The 15,295-nt window shown below is 41.1% G+C and overlaps 1 protein-coding gene across 1 annotated transcript in view; it reads left to right on the plus strand.

The window, feature by feature from the left end:
- The window catches only part of SMAP2 (small ArfGAP2), a 48,343-nt gene that overhangs the window by 17,066 nt on the left and 15,982 nt on the right, over positions 1-15,295 (plus strand). The window contains exon 2 of the mRNA XM_082614897.1: positions 13,923-14,056. Coding sequence (XP_082471023.1) covers positions 13,923-14,056 — 134 coding nt within the window. The remainder of the gene's footprint in view (positions 1-13,922; positions 14,057-15,295) is intronic.

The raw sequence follows: 15,295 nt of genomic DNA on the forward strand, positions 1-15,295 counted from the left end.
AAATAACAGAGGTTAAAGAGAAATTTAAAAATAAGAAACAAAAAATTGCAAAATGTCAATTCCCCTAATCTATGCATTTAGGGCTAAACCAATAAAAATAGTACTGAAATTAGCTGGGGATGTTGTTATTTAGTTTTTGTTTATTTTTACATTGTTTTAAAAACCAATCAAAATTTATAGGGATAAATATTGTTACTTTTATAGATTTTTAATAGCAGCTTGTTGCATTTCCTGTATTGTTTGAAATGCCTCCTCCACCTGGTCACATCAAGCTTCAATTGATGCTTTAAGTAATAGAGGATCTTTTATTGCAGCCAAAGTATAGCAGGTATGCTGTCTAATTCTAGAGAGTCCAATGAAGTGGAAATAATATATTCTTAAGCATTATATTAAACCCTATCTTAGGAATTATAGTAAAAGCAAATGTAGCATCAATTGAATAACAGCCATTAACTAAAGAGAGAAATCAAGAGGACGTTTAAAGACAGAAAACATTAGGCAGATGTCCTACTATGGTTGTGGATATTTAGGAGGTGGCTGCTCTGGAATTAAACCTGGACATGACCCTGGGTCCCTCAGCCCTCACGGTTTGACCTCCTCCTTCCCTGGAAACCTGATGAAGGAGAGGGATTCCCTGACCCTCTTGGGCCTCTGCTTGCTGAATAGCAGGGCAGAGGAGCCCCTGGGGGAAAGCTGGAATTTAAACCCTGCTTTGGCCAATTTTGTCTCCTGTGACCATTTATTTTCTTAGCTTGTTGAGTTTCTCTCAGTCAACAGAGATGCCAGCCAACTTTGTTGAGGGTTTTTTCTCATGGGACGTGATCCATCTTTGATAGAAGGAAATGTTTCTTTACAATTCTCTCTCTAGGTCTTTGGCCAGCTTTCTGTAGGAGTTGCACTTGGGGTGTACACTGCTGATATTTTCGTACACTTTGGGAATTTCTTCTTTACTTCTAAGCAGTAAATTCCCTCCTTGATTAACTTTGTACAAAGTTTCATTATATGTTCTTGATGTAGTTCAGTCACTATTTGAAGTTTCAGCTGAAGCTTTTGAATTTCACTTTCAAGCTGTGAATATTCAAATTGCAAAGAGGGTTGCTCAATTTGGAAATTTCTCATTTGACTTGTAAGCTCCTTTTCATTTGATTGTCTTCACATAATTTTTAAAAATTAATTAATTAATTTTTGGCTGTGTTGGGTCTTCGTTGCTGCGCCTGGGCTTTCTCTAGTTGCAGTGAGCGGGGGCTACTCTTCGTTGTGGTTTACGGGCTTCTCATTGCGGTGGCTTCTCTTGTTGTGGAGCACGGGCTCTAGGTGCTCGGCTGCAGTAGTTGTGGCATGCGGGCTTCAGTAGTTGTGGCGCGCAGGCTCAGTAGTCGTGGCACACGGGCTTAGTTGCTCCGCGGCACGTGGGATCTTCCTGGACCAGGGCGCGAACCCGTGTTCCCTGCATTGGCAGGCAGACTTTTAACCACTGTGCCACCAGGGAAGCCCATCTTCACATAATTTTAAAAATGTTCCTTGCTTTTCTCCTTCGAGCCTTTTTAAGGAAACATTTAAGTAACAGCATGGATGAGTTTCTTTGAATCGACTTCTGACTCATAGTCTAGGTGGTCTCCATTTTCTGATCCATTCTTTTTGTCTAATCCCAAATTGCCATCATCCATATAATCTCTAAAGAGAGCAGGTAAATTTGTCCTCTCCAGCACAGTTTTTGTCATAGATCTTTTTAGCTGGCTCTTTCTATGATTTACAACCTATTTCACCCACGTAGTTGAGTTTTCAAGCTTTTTTTTTCTTCATTTCCCACACTCTTTGCCCCCATCCTGCAGCTTCTCGGGAAAGCAATCCTAGGCTTTCCTGAAAATGAGTGTTTTCAACCATACCATCCATTCTTTCCCTCTGAAGTTGTTCTGCATTCTTCTGAGATGCTTTTAGGGTGTTTTAGCACCAGTCACTGAGGGTTGTAGAGAGTTTGACGTATCTTTGAGTAACCATGTATGTCCTTGAAGGCAAGCCACCATCCTTCCATGGAATGAAAGTTTAGGGGCTCACTTCTAATTATTTTTTGAGAAAATCTACTGTGTTCTCAAGTAAAGAGGTGGACATGTTTAGATTATTACGTTTTGCCATACTCAAGGTTTGTAATGTCAGAGGACTGGCCTCTGCTGCAGGCATCAGCTTGTGTAATCAGCCTAATCTTCTCACTGACTTTATGAGATTCTTCAACCCGGGCACAAGATGTTTCAGCTAGCTCTTTTCCCCTCTTCAAAATATATCAGCTCTCTACTATGAAAACAATCATAGCGTCACATACCAGAACCTCCCAGGGAAACCCCAAGAGACTTGGGCCTTGTTTCAGGCTTTTAGAGAGCGCCACCAGCAGTACTGCACCGCTGCTGCTCCGGGACTGGCCGGAAAGACACCTTTGTGGCAGTCGGAGGCCCTCTTTGTAGAATCAGGGACTCACCTTGTCCGGGAGTCCCTCAGTCCGCCTCTTGTCCCCAAATCAGAGAAAGGCCTCTGGGTGTCTGTGGGTGAGAGTCACCCTCTCAGATTTCTCTGTGTGGCTGGAACCTATCAGCTGGCAGCTACACACACTGTTTTAGAGGAAGTGATGTCTTTGTTGGTGTATAGAAGTAAGAAGAGGAATAACAAGAATTGATTCTGGGAAGGCCCAGATCATGGAAGAATTTAAGCCACACTTGGTTTGGAGTTCAGTTGGCAGTGGGGGTCTAAATTACATGTCTTTGAATGGGGCAGTGACATCATCAGCACATACCTTGGCAGAATGTCCTTTTCAGAGCCAAAAAAAAAAAAAAAAAAAAAAGTTCAAACTAGGACCTGGTCCTTTCCCTTCTGAAGTATTCTGGGAAATAGAGTTGAGTACTAAAGGTACAGGTTGTTTGATTTGGTAGTCTTTATTACCAGAAACATCACCTGAGTATACATTAGTTACCGTCCACTGCTGGGATAGCCAGAAAGGAAGGGTTAAAGCCTAACCTGCAATAAATCTCTACCTTCCAATAATAAATAAGGCAAATAAGATTGATGTGGAGCTAAATTTACTAAAAGTTAATTGCCCTTCCTTCAGTCTTTTCAGAGTAGTTTAATTAATTTTAGAGATACATTTATTATCTTTTAGCCCATAGCTTTGTGGCTAGCAGGGGTCAGGTAAATACCATGAGATATGTACAAGCATGTTACTGGACTAATTCAGAGCAAGTACTGGTTTTCCTAGGATTTAAAGGAAATGAATAGCCAGTGTATAGAGAAGCTGAGAAAACTGCTGCACCCAGCAGTAGACATGTGCCTTGTTCTAGCGCTGGCCCTTTGGCTGTTTTATTGTTTTAGGCTTATTACTTCCTGTAGGCTTTTTTTCAATTGTATTTAATTTTCTCCACCACCACCCCCGCTCCAGAGCAGAGCAAAGTCAAGGCCAATCCATTGTCTGTAAGCACTGCTAACAGCAAGAGAAAGATTAACAGTCTCCTCCTTTTTTCCCACTAGCCCCCATTCCACTTCCCTGTTGATTTCCTAGTGTTACAAGCTTTAATGACTTTAGAGAAAGACCATTTTATTTTATTTTAAAAATAATTTATTTATTTATTTATTTATTTATTTATTGGCTGTGTTCGGTCTTCGTTGCTGTGCGTGGGCTTTCTCTAGTTGCGGCAAGCGGGGTCTACTCTTCATTGCGGTGTGCGGGCTTCTCCTTGCAGTGGCTTCTGTTATTGCGGAGCACACGCTCTAGGCACGCAGGCTTCAGTAGCTGTGGCACTCGGGCTCAGTAGTTGTGGCACGCGGACTCTAGAGCGCAGGCTCAGTAGTTGTGGTGCACGGGCTTAGTTGCTCCGTGGCATGTGGGATCTTCCCAGACCAGGGCTCGAACCCCTGTCCCCTGCGCTGGCAGGCAGATTCTTAACCACTGCGCCACCAGGGGAGCCCCAAAGACCATTTTAAGTTATCTTCTGAAATGGGTTTAGATGTAGACTAACTAATTATTTCATCAGTGCGTGCTGAGGTTCTATTTCACTAACCTCCTTTTTCTGGTTACCTGGTAGGAGGATAATGTTGCTTTGCTTTGTCTCCATGGATATCATAGCAGTTTCTTTGCTACATCTGTTCTGTCATTGACCTCCTGGATTAAGTTGGCTCAACTGGCTCATATTTTAGTTGAGTGTAGAATAGCTGCTCTCTTCTTCTAGAATCTCCAAACCTCTATCTGTATCTTGCATTTTTTGTTATTTTATATAAATATGGGAGTAGTACAGAAGCAGCACCAGGAGGTAAAAATGGTAAGGAGGCAGATTAATGGGACTCAGTGCAAAGAAGCCATCTCTAGTATTCAATGCCATCCAACAGTAGAATGGCCTTCCTTTTGAAACAGTACATAACTGACTTAGTACCAGAGCTGTTTAGGGAGGAACCAGATAAAAGGATCTCAATGACTAATGAGAAGGTTAGACTCACAGACTTCTAATGTTCTTTCCTCCTCTGATTTTCCAATTTTAAATTCCTTGGTGTAGTATTTACCTTTATTCTCTAATCAATCTCAGAAACCTTTCAGTTTGTTTTGTCTCAAACATTTAAGAAGATTAACTTCTAGGACTTTCCTGGTGGTGCAGTGGTTGAGAGTCCGCCTGCCAATGCAGGGGACATGGGTTCGTGCCCCGGTCCGGGAAGATCCCACATGCCGCGGAGTGGCTGGGCCCGTGAGCCATGGCCGCTGAGCCTGCGCGTCCAGAGCCTGTGCTCTGCAACAGGAGAGGCTGCAACAGGAGAGTCCACAACAGTGAGAGGCCCGCGTACCGCAAAAAAAACAAAAACAAAAAAAACAAAAACAAAAGATTAACTTCTGCTTCTTCAAATATATGAACGTGGACAGTGTCTCTTTTTGACAAAAGGAAACAACATTCTTACAAGATGTACCGGATGGAAAGGGACTTACTTCTCTTGCAGAGTGTACTGAGAGCAGAGGTTGATTGAGTAAGCTTTTGTTTTGGCCTCATGGTTCCTTAAAATGTTTGTACTTACAGAGGTTCAAAGTTACTGTTTCTTGTTATTTTGGAATAGGGAACTAGGTGAATTCTCTTTTGTGTAGATGGAAATAGGCTGATAAACATACCTCTTAGTAGCCCTACTTAATTTCTCCAAGATGCCACTGGTATTTATGTGTATTCTTCTTTGTAGTGAATCAAGGGTTGAAGGGATATAATGAGTGGAACTGAGGTACCTAGCGTTAGAATTGTTCTTAAAACAAATACTGCTGCTTCTTTGCTTTGATTCTCGAATTTCATGCTGGAGTTAATGACAGGCCAAGTTCAGGAGAAATTTGCCTCTATTTTCAAATCAGAATGTGTTGATGGAGGTACTTCCTTATGTGTCTATCACATTTAAACCAGCTTTCAGTGCCAATCATAGGCTCCATGAACTGAATTTGATTTCATATTTTTAGATTCATCAAGATCTAACATCTTCAGGGAATTCCCTGGAGGTCCAATGGTTAGGGCTCTGTGCTTCCCCTGCAGGGGGCACAGGTTTGATTCCTGGTCAGGGAACTAAGGTCCTTTATGCCTCATGATGCGGCCAAAAAAAAAAAAAAAAGGACCTAACATCTTCATAGATTATCTCACGTTGTACCTTCAGAACCATTGAATTTCAAGCAGGAAGGGACATGGAAATTTCCCACAAATCAGCCAGTAGAACAATGGTACTAGAAGGGACTTTACAGCTTATGGTTTACCCCACCCACGGTGCAGGGATCATTTCTCCACCATCCCTGAGAGTTGATTATCCAGCCTTTTCTTGAACACTTGCACTTACTGGGATTCCACTGTTTCTGGATATGCTGCATTTGTTTTCACGCAACCTTAATTATTAGTTAGGAAATTCTTCCCCAGAGTGTGCCCAAATCAACTTCTACTCACTGGAGCTAGTTCTGCCTTTGGAGCCTCACCAAAGTAACCTAATCCCTTTTCTGTGTAATATCTTTGCCTTGAAAGTGTTTGAAAAGTTCTTCTCCCTTCATTTTGCAAAACAGAAAAAAATTGTATGCTTTCTATCTTGTTAATTGATGACTTCATTTAACAAATACTTATTTTGTATGTACTACTTGCAAGTATGGTGGTAAATGTTTGGGATAAATGATGAAGGGACAAGGTCCTTGCCTTCCAGAGCTGATAGTCTATTTAGGGCAAGAGAGTTTCATAAGCAACTAACTGTAATAAGATATTAAGTATTGGAAGAGCAAAGCATGCAATGGACTCTTAGCCATAGCAAAGGTCAAGATTTATTCCCTTGATGGCCTCACAGAAAAAGGTGACATTGGACTAGATTTTGAAGTTTTCGAGCAGGGAATGGAGGAGAAAGCCATTTCAGGTAGGAAGAAGGTGTAGGCAAAGAGGCGTGAGTCATGACATTTTTCAGAATGATGACTTGCTCATCCTGTGTAAAGCACGGGCTCTTAAAGGGCTTTATTATCATGCTAAGGAGTTTCAACTTCTCTTGCAGCCAGTAAGGAGCCATGGATGGCTCTGTTGTTTTGTTTTTAAAATACCTGTACTGGGGCTTCCCTGGTGGCGCAGTGGTTGAGAGTCTGCCTGCCGATGCAGGGGACACGGGTTCGTGCCCCGGTCCGGGAAGATCCCACATGCCACGGAGCGGCTGGGCCCGTGAGCCATGGCTGCTGAGCCTGCGCGTCCGGAGCCTGTGCTCCGCAACGGGAGGGGCCATGGCAGTGAGAGGCTCGCGTACCACAAAATAAATAAATAAATATATATATATATAAAATACCTGTACTGTTTTTTCTCATTACAGAAGTAATGCAAGTTCATTGCAAACAATTCAGAGAGTGCGTAATAAAATAGGAAAATATTTCACAATCCCACTACCCAGAAATAATAGCTTTTAATATTTTATATATATTCTTCTAGACATTTTTTTCTGTGCATACATATACATTTATTCACATTCTTAAACAAAAGTGGTTTGATTTGCTCTGTTTATACTGTTTAAAATTGTATTTTATAATTAATATAACGTGGACATGTTTCTATATTAAATAAAGAGCTACAATTTTCTTTTCCCTAACTGAGTAGTGATATCATAGTTCTTTTTTGGAATCTGTTGATGTTTTTTGTTAGAACATTAATATATTAATGAACATTCTTAATATATTTCTTTGTGTACCTGACCTGTTGTTTCCCTGATGAATTCTTACAGCGGGGGTGGGTGGTGTTCAAAGGATTTACTTACTTTCAATTTTTTTTTTTTTTTTTTTTTTTTGTGGTACGCAGGCCTCTCACTGTTGTGGCCTCTCCCGTTGCGGAGCACAGGCTCCGGACGCGCAGGCTCAGCGGCCATGGCTCACGGGCCCAGCCACTCCGCGGCATGTGGGATCTTCCCGGACCGGAGCACAAACCCACGTCCCCTGCATCGGCAGGCGGACTCTCAACCACTGCGCCATCAGGGAAGCCCTCAATTAATTTTTAAACAAATTTTGCCTCCCTGCTGTGTGCGAGGAACTGTGCTGTGTCCTGGGAATGTAACAGTGAACATCACAGACCTGCCTGCTGTTTTGGCACTTATAGTTTAGTGGAAAAGACATGTTCAGCAATCGCACAAATAAATATATGATAAAATATGATACAACTTAGAAAGAAAAAGTAAAGGGTAAAATAAATGAAAGTTTATAACCTTTGAAAAGTCCTTATTTTTAGAGGTATATGCCAAAGTATATACAGATTGAATGGTATGATATTTGGGATTTGCTTCAAAATATTTCAAGGTTGGGAGTTGCGTGTGTGGGAGTATAGCTGAAATAAGATTGGCCAGAGGTTGATAATTGCTGAAGCTGCTGGTTAATTATGCTCAGCTTTTGTGTGTTTGAAATTTTCCATAACGAAATGTAAAAACCAGAAGAAAAGATGGAAGAGAGAATGTAATCTGGTTTAGATTGGGGGACCAAGGAAAGGCTCCTTTGAGGAAGAAGCTTCTCAGCTGAGACCTTCGTGATATATAAGAGTTGACCAGGCTACAAGGGGTGGATAGTGGTTGGGGAAGGAGCTCTTTAGGCAGTGAGAGCAGCGTGTACAAAGGCCAGAAGCCCTAAGTAAAGAACCTGTTGGCGTTTTGAGGAAATGAAAGAAGGCTGGCATGATTGGAGTTGAGAAGCTGGGGAAGTAGCCATGGGCCAGATCATAGAAGACCTTGGAGACCACGTTAAGGATTTTGTTCTTTAATCCAACAGTGACAGAAGGCAGGCTTCCCTAGAAAGGTTTTAAGCAGCTGAGTGACAAGGTCACTTTTGCTTCTTTAAGAGCTCAAGCTGACTGTTTTGCAGAGAATGGTTTTGGTTTGGTGTTGGAGGAGAAGGGAATGTAAAAGCGGAGAGAGACATTAATTAGGAGGTTATTGCACTAGTCCAAGAGATCTGGTGAGTTTGGATTCGAGAAATAGTGTTGCAGACGGAGAGAGGAGATACTGATTTGAGAGATATTTGGTCTTGGTGATGGTGTAGATATGGCGGTTGAAGAAGAGAGGTATAAAAAATGATGTATAGGGCTTCCCTGGTGGCGCAGTGGTTGAGAGTCCGCCTGCCGATGCAGGGGACATGGGTTCGTGCCCCAGTCCAGGAAGATCCCACATGCCGCGGAGCGGCTGGGCCCGTGAGCCATGGCCGATGAGCCTGCGCATCTGGAGCCTGTGCTCCGCAACGGGGGAGGCCACAACAGTGAGAGGCCCGCGTACCGCAAAAAAAAAAAAAAAAGAAAAAAAATGATATATAAATTTCTGACTGCTGTGTTTGAATGGATGGAGGTGTAATCGATTAAGATGGAGAAGAATGGAGGAAGAACAGGTTTTGTGGCAAGAGATTGAGAGTTCAGTTTGGAATATGCCGTTCAGAAAGTTAGCACCAATTTACATTTTCACCTCTAAATTTGAGACTACATGAAAAGTTTACATTTGGGGGCCTGATCTGTACAGATTTGTGTTTTGGAGAGATTATTCTGGTGGGAGTCTGTTTAGTTGTTACTCAGTGAGCTCTTTGAAATAGGGAATCTCATCTTCATTGTCTCTGCCTTTGTATTCCTGGTACCTAGCAGGCAGAGTGCTTGGCACATAGTAGGTACTCAATAAATAATATTAAAAGAATGAATGCTTAATACAACATTGTAAATTAACTATATTTCAATAAAAATTTTTAAAGAAGAGCTAACAAAAAATCTTATGCCCGTTTTAAAAAAATGAATGCCTATAGGTGAGATATGAGAAGGTCTAGGTAGAAATGGATAGATTCTGGGTAAGTTTCCAAGGTAGATTCAACAGGGCTTGGATGGAAGATGGAAGAGAATTTCTCTCCCTTCCTTGACCCTTCCTGCTGAAGAGCTTTTCAACAGCTCCAAGATGCTGGCAGGTCTAACTTATGGGTATCCATTGATTTAGCAATTTTTTTCCCCCTTAACATTTATTTTTTGTAACTCTATAGCTTAGAGATCAACAAGTTGTAATTATTATAATAGTAGCTTCAAGCTATCTGTAACTCTAGTTCTCTTCTCTCTGCTGATTTCTCAAGCCCAGAACCCTCCTAGGCCTAGTAGCTCTGGTGATGGGGGAAGTTTCAGCAGCAAGAAAAATTTGCAGCTGGGCATCAGTAGTTAACTCGGTTACGTAGAAGCCATCCAGTAGTTGAATGTAAATTGGATTTATTTATATGCTTTCCATTTTACAAGTGGAGAAATAAGCCCTGGAGAATCTTGTCAAAAGGCATGTAACTAGTCAGTGTAAGCCCAGATTTCCCTGATACTGGGCTGGTACTTACTAGAGCTGATTTCTTGACATATTAGCCAAATCCATATACTTTCTTCATTTTTACTGATCCCTCATTGCAGAGTGATTATTTATTAATTTTAATATTGCTTAATGCTTCCTGAGCCTGCTTGTAGGCCCCTGATGAATATGTTCACTTAGCCATGACCTTGCTCTTATGTCGTGCTAATCACTACCAGTTTATATCGCTGTCTATCCTCTTTACTTTCAAAATGGTTTGAAATATTGCCTCTCAGAGTCTCTTTCCATTTTCAATTTCAAAATGGTATCTTTTATATTTTCTCCCTGGTTGCCATGGCCAATGTGTATGGAACAATTGGATTATCTTTGCATGTATCCCATGTTTAAGTAGGCTGGCCTTGTAGCGACAGTACCAGGTACTGTGGAATCCAGGCACATCAGATGGCTGTCAGCTTCCCACCTTCCTCTGTGTGTGCAGTGGAGGCGTGTATGGACACCAGGGCAGGACGGGGGTGTATAACAGAAAAGAGGAACAGCTGGGGGTTTAAGTAGTATATTCTCAAGGAATATTTTGAGGGAGATAAAAGAAGCTGCTTAAAATTTCATGTTTTCTAGAAGACTTTGAAATTGTATCGAGGGTAAGTTTCTTTCTGCTCTTCAGTCCATTGATTTTGATTTTGACGTTTTAGGACTAGAACTCACATTCCTGTCTAAGAAGCAGCATTCTGTGGTGTTGCATAGTGTTGGTTTATACATATGAATTCATTAACATGCCCTTATCGGACTTCCCTGGTGGTGCAGTGGTTAAGAAACCACCTGCCAATGCAGGGGACACGGGTTCGAGACCCGGTCGGGGAAATCCCACATGCCGCGGAGCAACTAATCCGGTGCACCACAACTACTGAGCCTGCGCTCTAGAGCCCGCGAGCCACAACTACTGAGCCCACGTGCCACAACTACTGAAGCCTGCATGCCTAGAGCCTGTGCTCTGCAACAAGGAGAAGCCACCGCAATGAGAAGCCCGCGCACCACAACGAAAAGTAGCCCCCACTCGCTGCAACTAGAGAAAGCCCAGGCGCAGCAACGAAGACCCAACACAGCCAAAAATAAATAAATTAATTAAAAAACAAAACAAAACATGCTTTTATCATGAAGGAGGTGAATGGGAAATGGGTTCCAGAAATCTCATTCTATGCCATGTTCTTATATGTAGCTCTCTTTTATTATTACCCCTCCATATTCTCAGCACTGTGATGTGAATATTATTGTACACATTTTGTAGATGAGGAAACTGGGGTTTAGGAAGCTTAAGTATCTCTCTGAAGGTCACACAGCTAATCATTGATGAAGCTGACCTTCGAAATGTAAGTTTTTTTCTGGCTGCAAAGATTATGCTTTTGATAACACCATTTTCCCATATTTTCAGCCATATAAGTATCTCTCCTGTGTTTTCCTTTTCTCCAATTTCAGAATCCTTTATGGAGCATGCAGTTATTGATTAATCTAGTGGCTTAAAACTAAAGGAGGCTGAGTGTCTGAGATAGAACTGTCCGTGTTTCACTGGGAAAAGGTTGTAGGAGGGATGTGGGAGGGGGAGCAGAGAAGGCTTCCTCTGACCTTTCATGAAAATTTTATTGCCTGTGTTTCTATACTGAGGCCTTGTTAGTGGCTCTAGAATATCAGGATTTAGCTTTGTATTCCTCCGAGGCAAAGAGACGTTAAATACTCTGGAACGGGATCTGGAGAAATTCCACAGTTGTGGCAGTAGCTTAGATGTTTGGGAATCACCTTCTCCAGACTTTGGGTCAGGAAGCAAATAGCATAACATTCCACAGGTAACGTTTTACTTCTTTAATTTTTAATTTTATTCTTGGCTGCGTTGGGTCTTTGTTGCTGAGCACGGGCTTTCTGTAGTTGCAGTGAACGGGGGCTACTCTTCATTGCGGTGCGCGGGCTTCTCATTGCAGTGGCTTCTCTTGTGGAGCATGGGCTCTAGGCGTGTGGCCTTCAGTAGTTGTGGCTCGCGGGCTCTAGAGAGCAGGCTCAGTAGTTGTGGCGCACGGGCTTAGTTGCTTCCCGGACCAGGGATCGAACCCATGTCACCTGCATTGGCAGGCAGATTCTTAACCACTGCACCACCAGGGAAGTCCCACAGCTACCTTTTAATTAGTGTTTTTGGCTTCTGATTTTATTAGCAAACAAATATAATGTAACTATCTTATGAGTTCTAGAATCTCGAGCAAAGGGAAAATGGTAAAGAAACATGAAATATTAACTTTTGGTCCCATTTTAAGTCCTGTGTAATTTAGATTTTATCTGAGTTCCTTTATGAAAACTGTAACCCAAAATAGACATACAGCACGCTAAGGAACCTCATTCACATCTATTTAGGTTTTCTGTTTTGTGTTTATGTTAACTCCCACTGAAAGAAGTGTGTGGATCATTTGTGTGTTTATTGGCTACATAGCAAATCTGTGCAAATCTGTCTGGGGATTTGAAGGGACTGAAGGTCTTTTTAGAAGATAAATCTGAGGCTAGCAAGATTAGAGCAGTAAGAGGGTATTGGGATAAAATTTCAGGCAGAGAACGCCACCTGGTGGTTATAAGGAGGACTTGAGCCTTCTGTATTTGTAGTTTTTGCTGTAGTATCAGTAATATCTTTGTCCAAAAATTACATTCTTACTTATAATTGCGGATTCAAATTCCTAAGAATAATTTTCTGCCATATGATTTTAGCATTCCCTTATTAATAAAACTGCTGCCAAAACCCTTAGACCAACAGAATTGAAACCTCATGTCCTTTGTTGCTCCAAATGCAGGTCCTGTTTATCTCTGTAGAAAATCAACTAGTGTCTTTTCACCTCTTTATCAAAACCTCTAACTTTGACATCATGCTTCTTTTATGTGGTAAATTTCTGCTTAGTGGAATGATGGCAGAGGAAATATTAGTGATTTTTCAGCAAGTGTTTGGCAGGTGTCATATAAGAGTAAGTCAGTTTTATCCTGTATAAAAATTATGAAGAAGAGTTTGAAAATTTCCCAGAGTGATTATTAGGGTGAGCAAAGTTGGCAGGGGATGGGAGGTTATGTAACAGAATTTTACTGAAATACATATCTGAGATTTATTTTTTATTGCTATAAGTATCTTTATTGTTTGACAATCATGAATCTAAATAATTCTGTAGTTGTGTAAAGTAGGGACATCAGCCCGAGGGGAAAGGATCCTATTAAGTGAATCTGGATGCATATTTTATAGGCCTGGTTGGGAGGGGAAGATAAACAAAGTTTTAAATTTCAGGCTGAGCCTTGAGCTGGCATGGCATGTCTGTATCTTTTTTCCTGGTAGGAAAACTGAATCCAGGTCTCACTACCATTGAAATGTTTCTTGAGGGAGGGCTGTTCGTGTAAGATACTAAATAGAATGTGACATGACTTCCCATTGTTCTCCTGGGATTTTTAAAAACCATGAGTAACAGTATTATAATATTTGCATTTCAACACTCATATTATCAGACACTGTAAAAAGCTGCTCCATACTCAAATGCCCACACATTATATAATCCCATTAATATAAAATGTCCAGAATTGGCAAATCTACAGAGACAGAAAGTAGATTTGTGGTTGCCTGGGGCTGGGGTGGGGGAAGTTGGGAGGAAATGGGGAGTGCTTGCTAATGGGCTTGAGATTTCTTTTTGGGGTGTACACCATCACCAGAATTAGATAGTGGTGATGGTGTACAACTGTCTGAGAATACTAAAAACCGCTGTGTTGTACACTTAAAAAAAATTTAAACTTAAAGCAAGCTGATTCTTGGAGGAATGAACAAAACCAATTTTTTAAAGAAAGGTGATTATGGGAATTCCCTGGCAGTCCAGTGGTTAGGACTCAGCACTTTCACTGCCAGGGCCTAGGTTCAATCCCTGGTTGGGGAACTAAGATCCTGCAAGCTGCACAGCACAGCCAAAAAAATAAAAATAAAATCTAAAAAAAAGTTTTTTAAAGATGATTGTGGTAACAATTCTCTCACTTATGTTCTAGCAGAAATGTTGTCTGATAATCTAAATATTCCACTTTGGGTCTTGAATGTTGTTTTAATTTGTACTTTATCGCCCTGTTCCTGACCTTCACAGGACCACGATGGGCCTCCTGGAACATTGGTGTGTTCATCTGCATTCGATGTGCTGGAATCCACAGGAATCTCGGGGTGCACATATCCAGGGTAAAATCAGTTAACCTCGACCAGTGGACTCAGGAACAGATCCAGGTATTTACACAGCCCAAGAGTGAGTCAACTGCTCCCATACTTCCATGTAAAAGTAGTTCCGGATGAATTTCAGTCAAACTGGGCATAAAGGTGAAGGTAAAGGAAAGTTTAGTTGTTAAACACTTATGTCACATTTAACATTTTTAATCTTTATATTTAAGACACAAGTTTTTCTACTTATATTTTGCTTCCTTCAAAGCACTAATAGTCTATAGACTAGGACCCCATGGATCCATGAAGGTATAAAGGGGGATCTTTGGATTATTTTCTAAGGGCCTTGGCATTTGCAGATCTAACGTTTATAGTTTTAGATACTCACTTAAAAAAAAGAAAACCCTCCAACACATAGACTTATAATAGTGTTTTATTGCAGAAATGCATATATGAATCTTGCTTGCTGTTAAGTTGGTGGGCTGGGCATGAGACACTTAAGTTAGTGAGTCCAGCCTGGCCCAAGAGCTGCACCTCGATGTGGCTTCATTGTTCTATATTCTCTTCCTGCATTGAAACTTGTTAAAGTAATTAAAAAAAATTTTTTTTTCCTTTGTTTGGGGGGAAAGAAGCTCCAAAGAAAACCAGTTGCTAAAGTTGGTGTTAGAAATAAGAGGTTATTCCTAACAGAAAATGGCTTTAGAAGTTACCTTAGATTATTTTTATGGATTCACTAAAGGACTAAAAGGTTAGTTATATTTTCCAGTTACACTTTACTGTATCTTATAAAGGAAATTACATGCCATGGAGGTATTTGGGAATTTGAAGATTTTTAAAAATCTTGGAATTTTTCTCTCACAAGTGTTAAGGAGTCTTTCAAAAGCCTAATGAGAAACACATTTATTGGTAATACAGCGGAATAGGTTAATTACTGCTATAAACTCAGAATTGTAGTTGTTCCTGATTATTGCCTGCCTAATTAGGCACTGATTATTGCCTGCCAAGTAGACATTTTGATTGGCAGCTATGTCTTGGACTTTCACATGGGATCTTGAATTATTATTGAATTAAGTGTATCCTGTCAGACAAATCTTTCAATAAAAGGAGGAGGGGTGGCAGGAAAGACAGCTGTGAAAGTAAATGGCTGGGAGTAGAGCAGAGAGAATCATGGCTTGGAAACCAGAATACAGGTTTCAGTCTCGGGTCTGCCACTCCCTAGGTTGGTTCTTCAATTGTAAAATGGTACAATTGGGTGAGAAGTTTTTCAGTTCTTTCCTGACGTGACATTCCTTGTTTCCACATCTTTTT

This window comes from Mesoplodon mirus (assembly GCF_964341445.2).
Source record: "Mesoplodon mirus genome assembly, chromosome: 3".
Lineage (NCBI taxonomy): Eukaryota > Metazoa > Chordata > Mammalia > Artiodactyla > Ziphiidae > Mesoplodon > Mesoplodon mirus.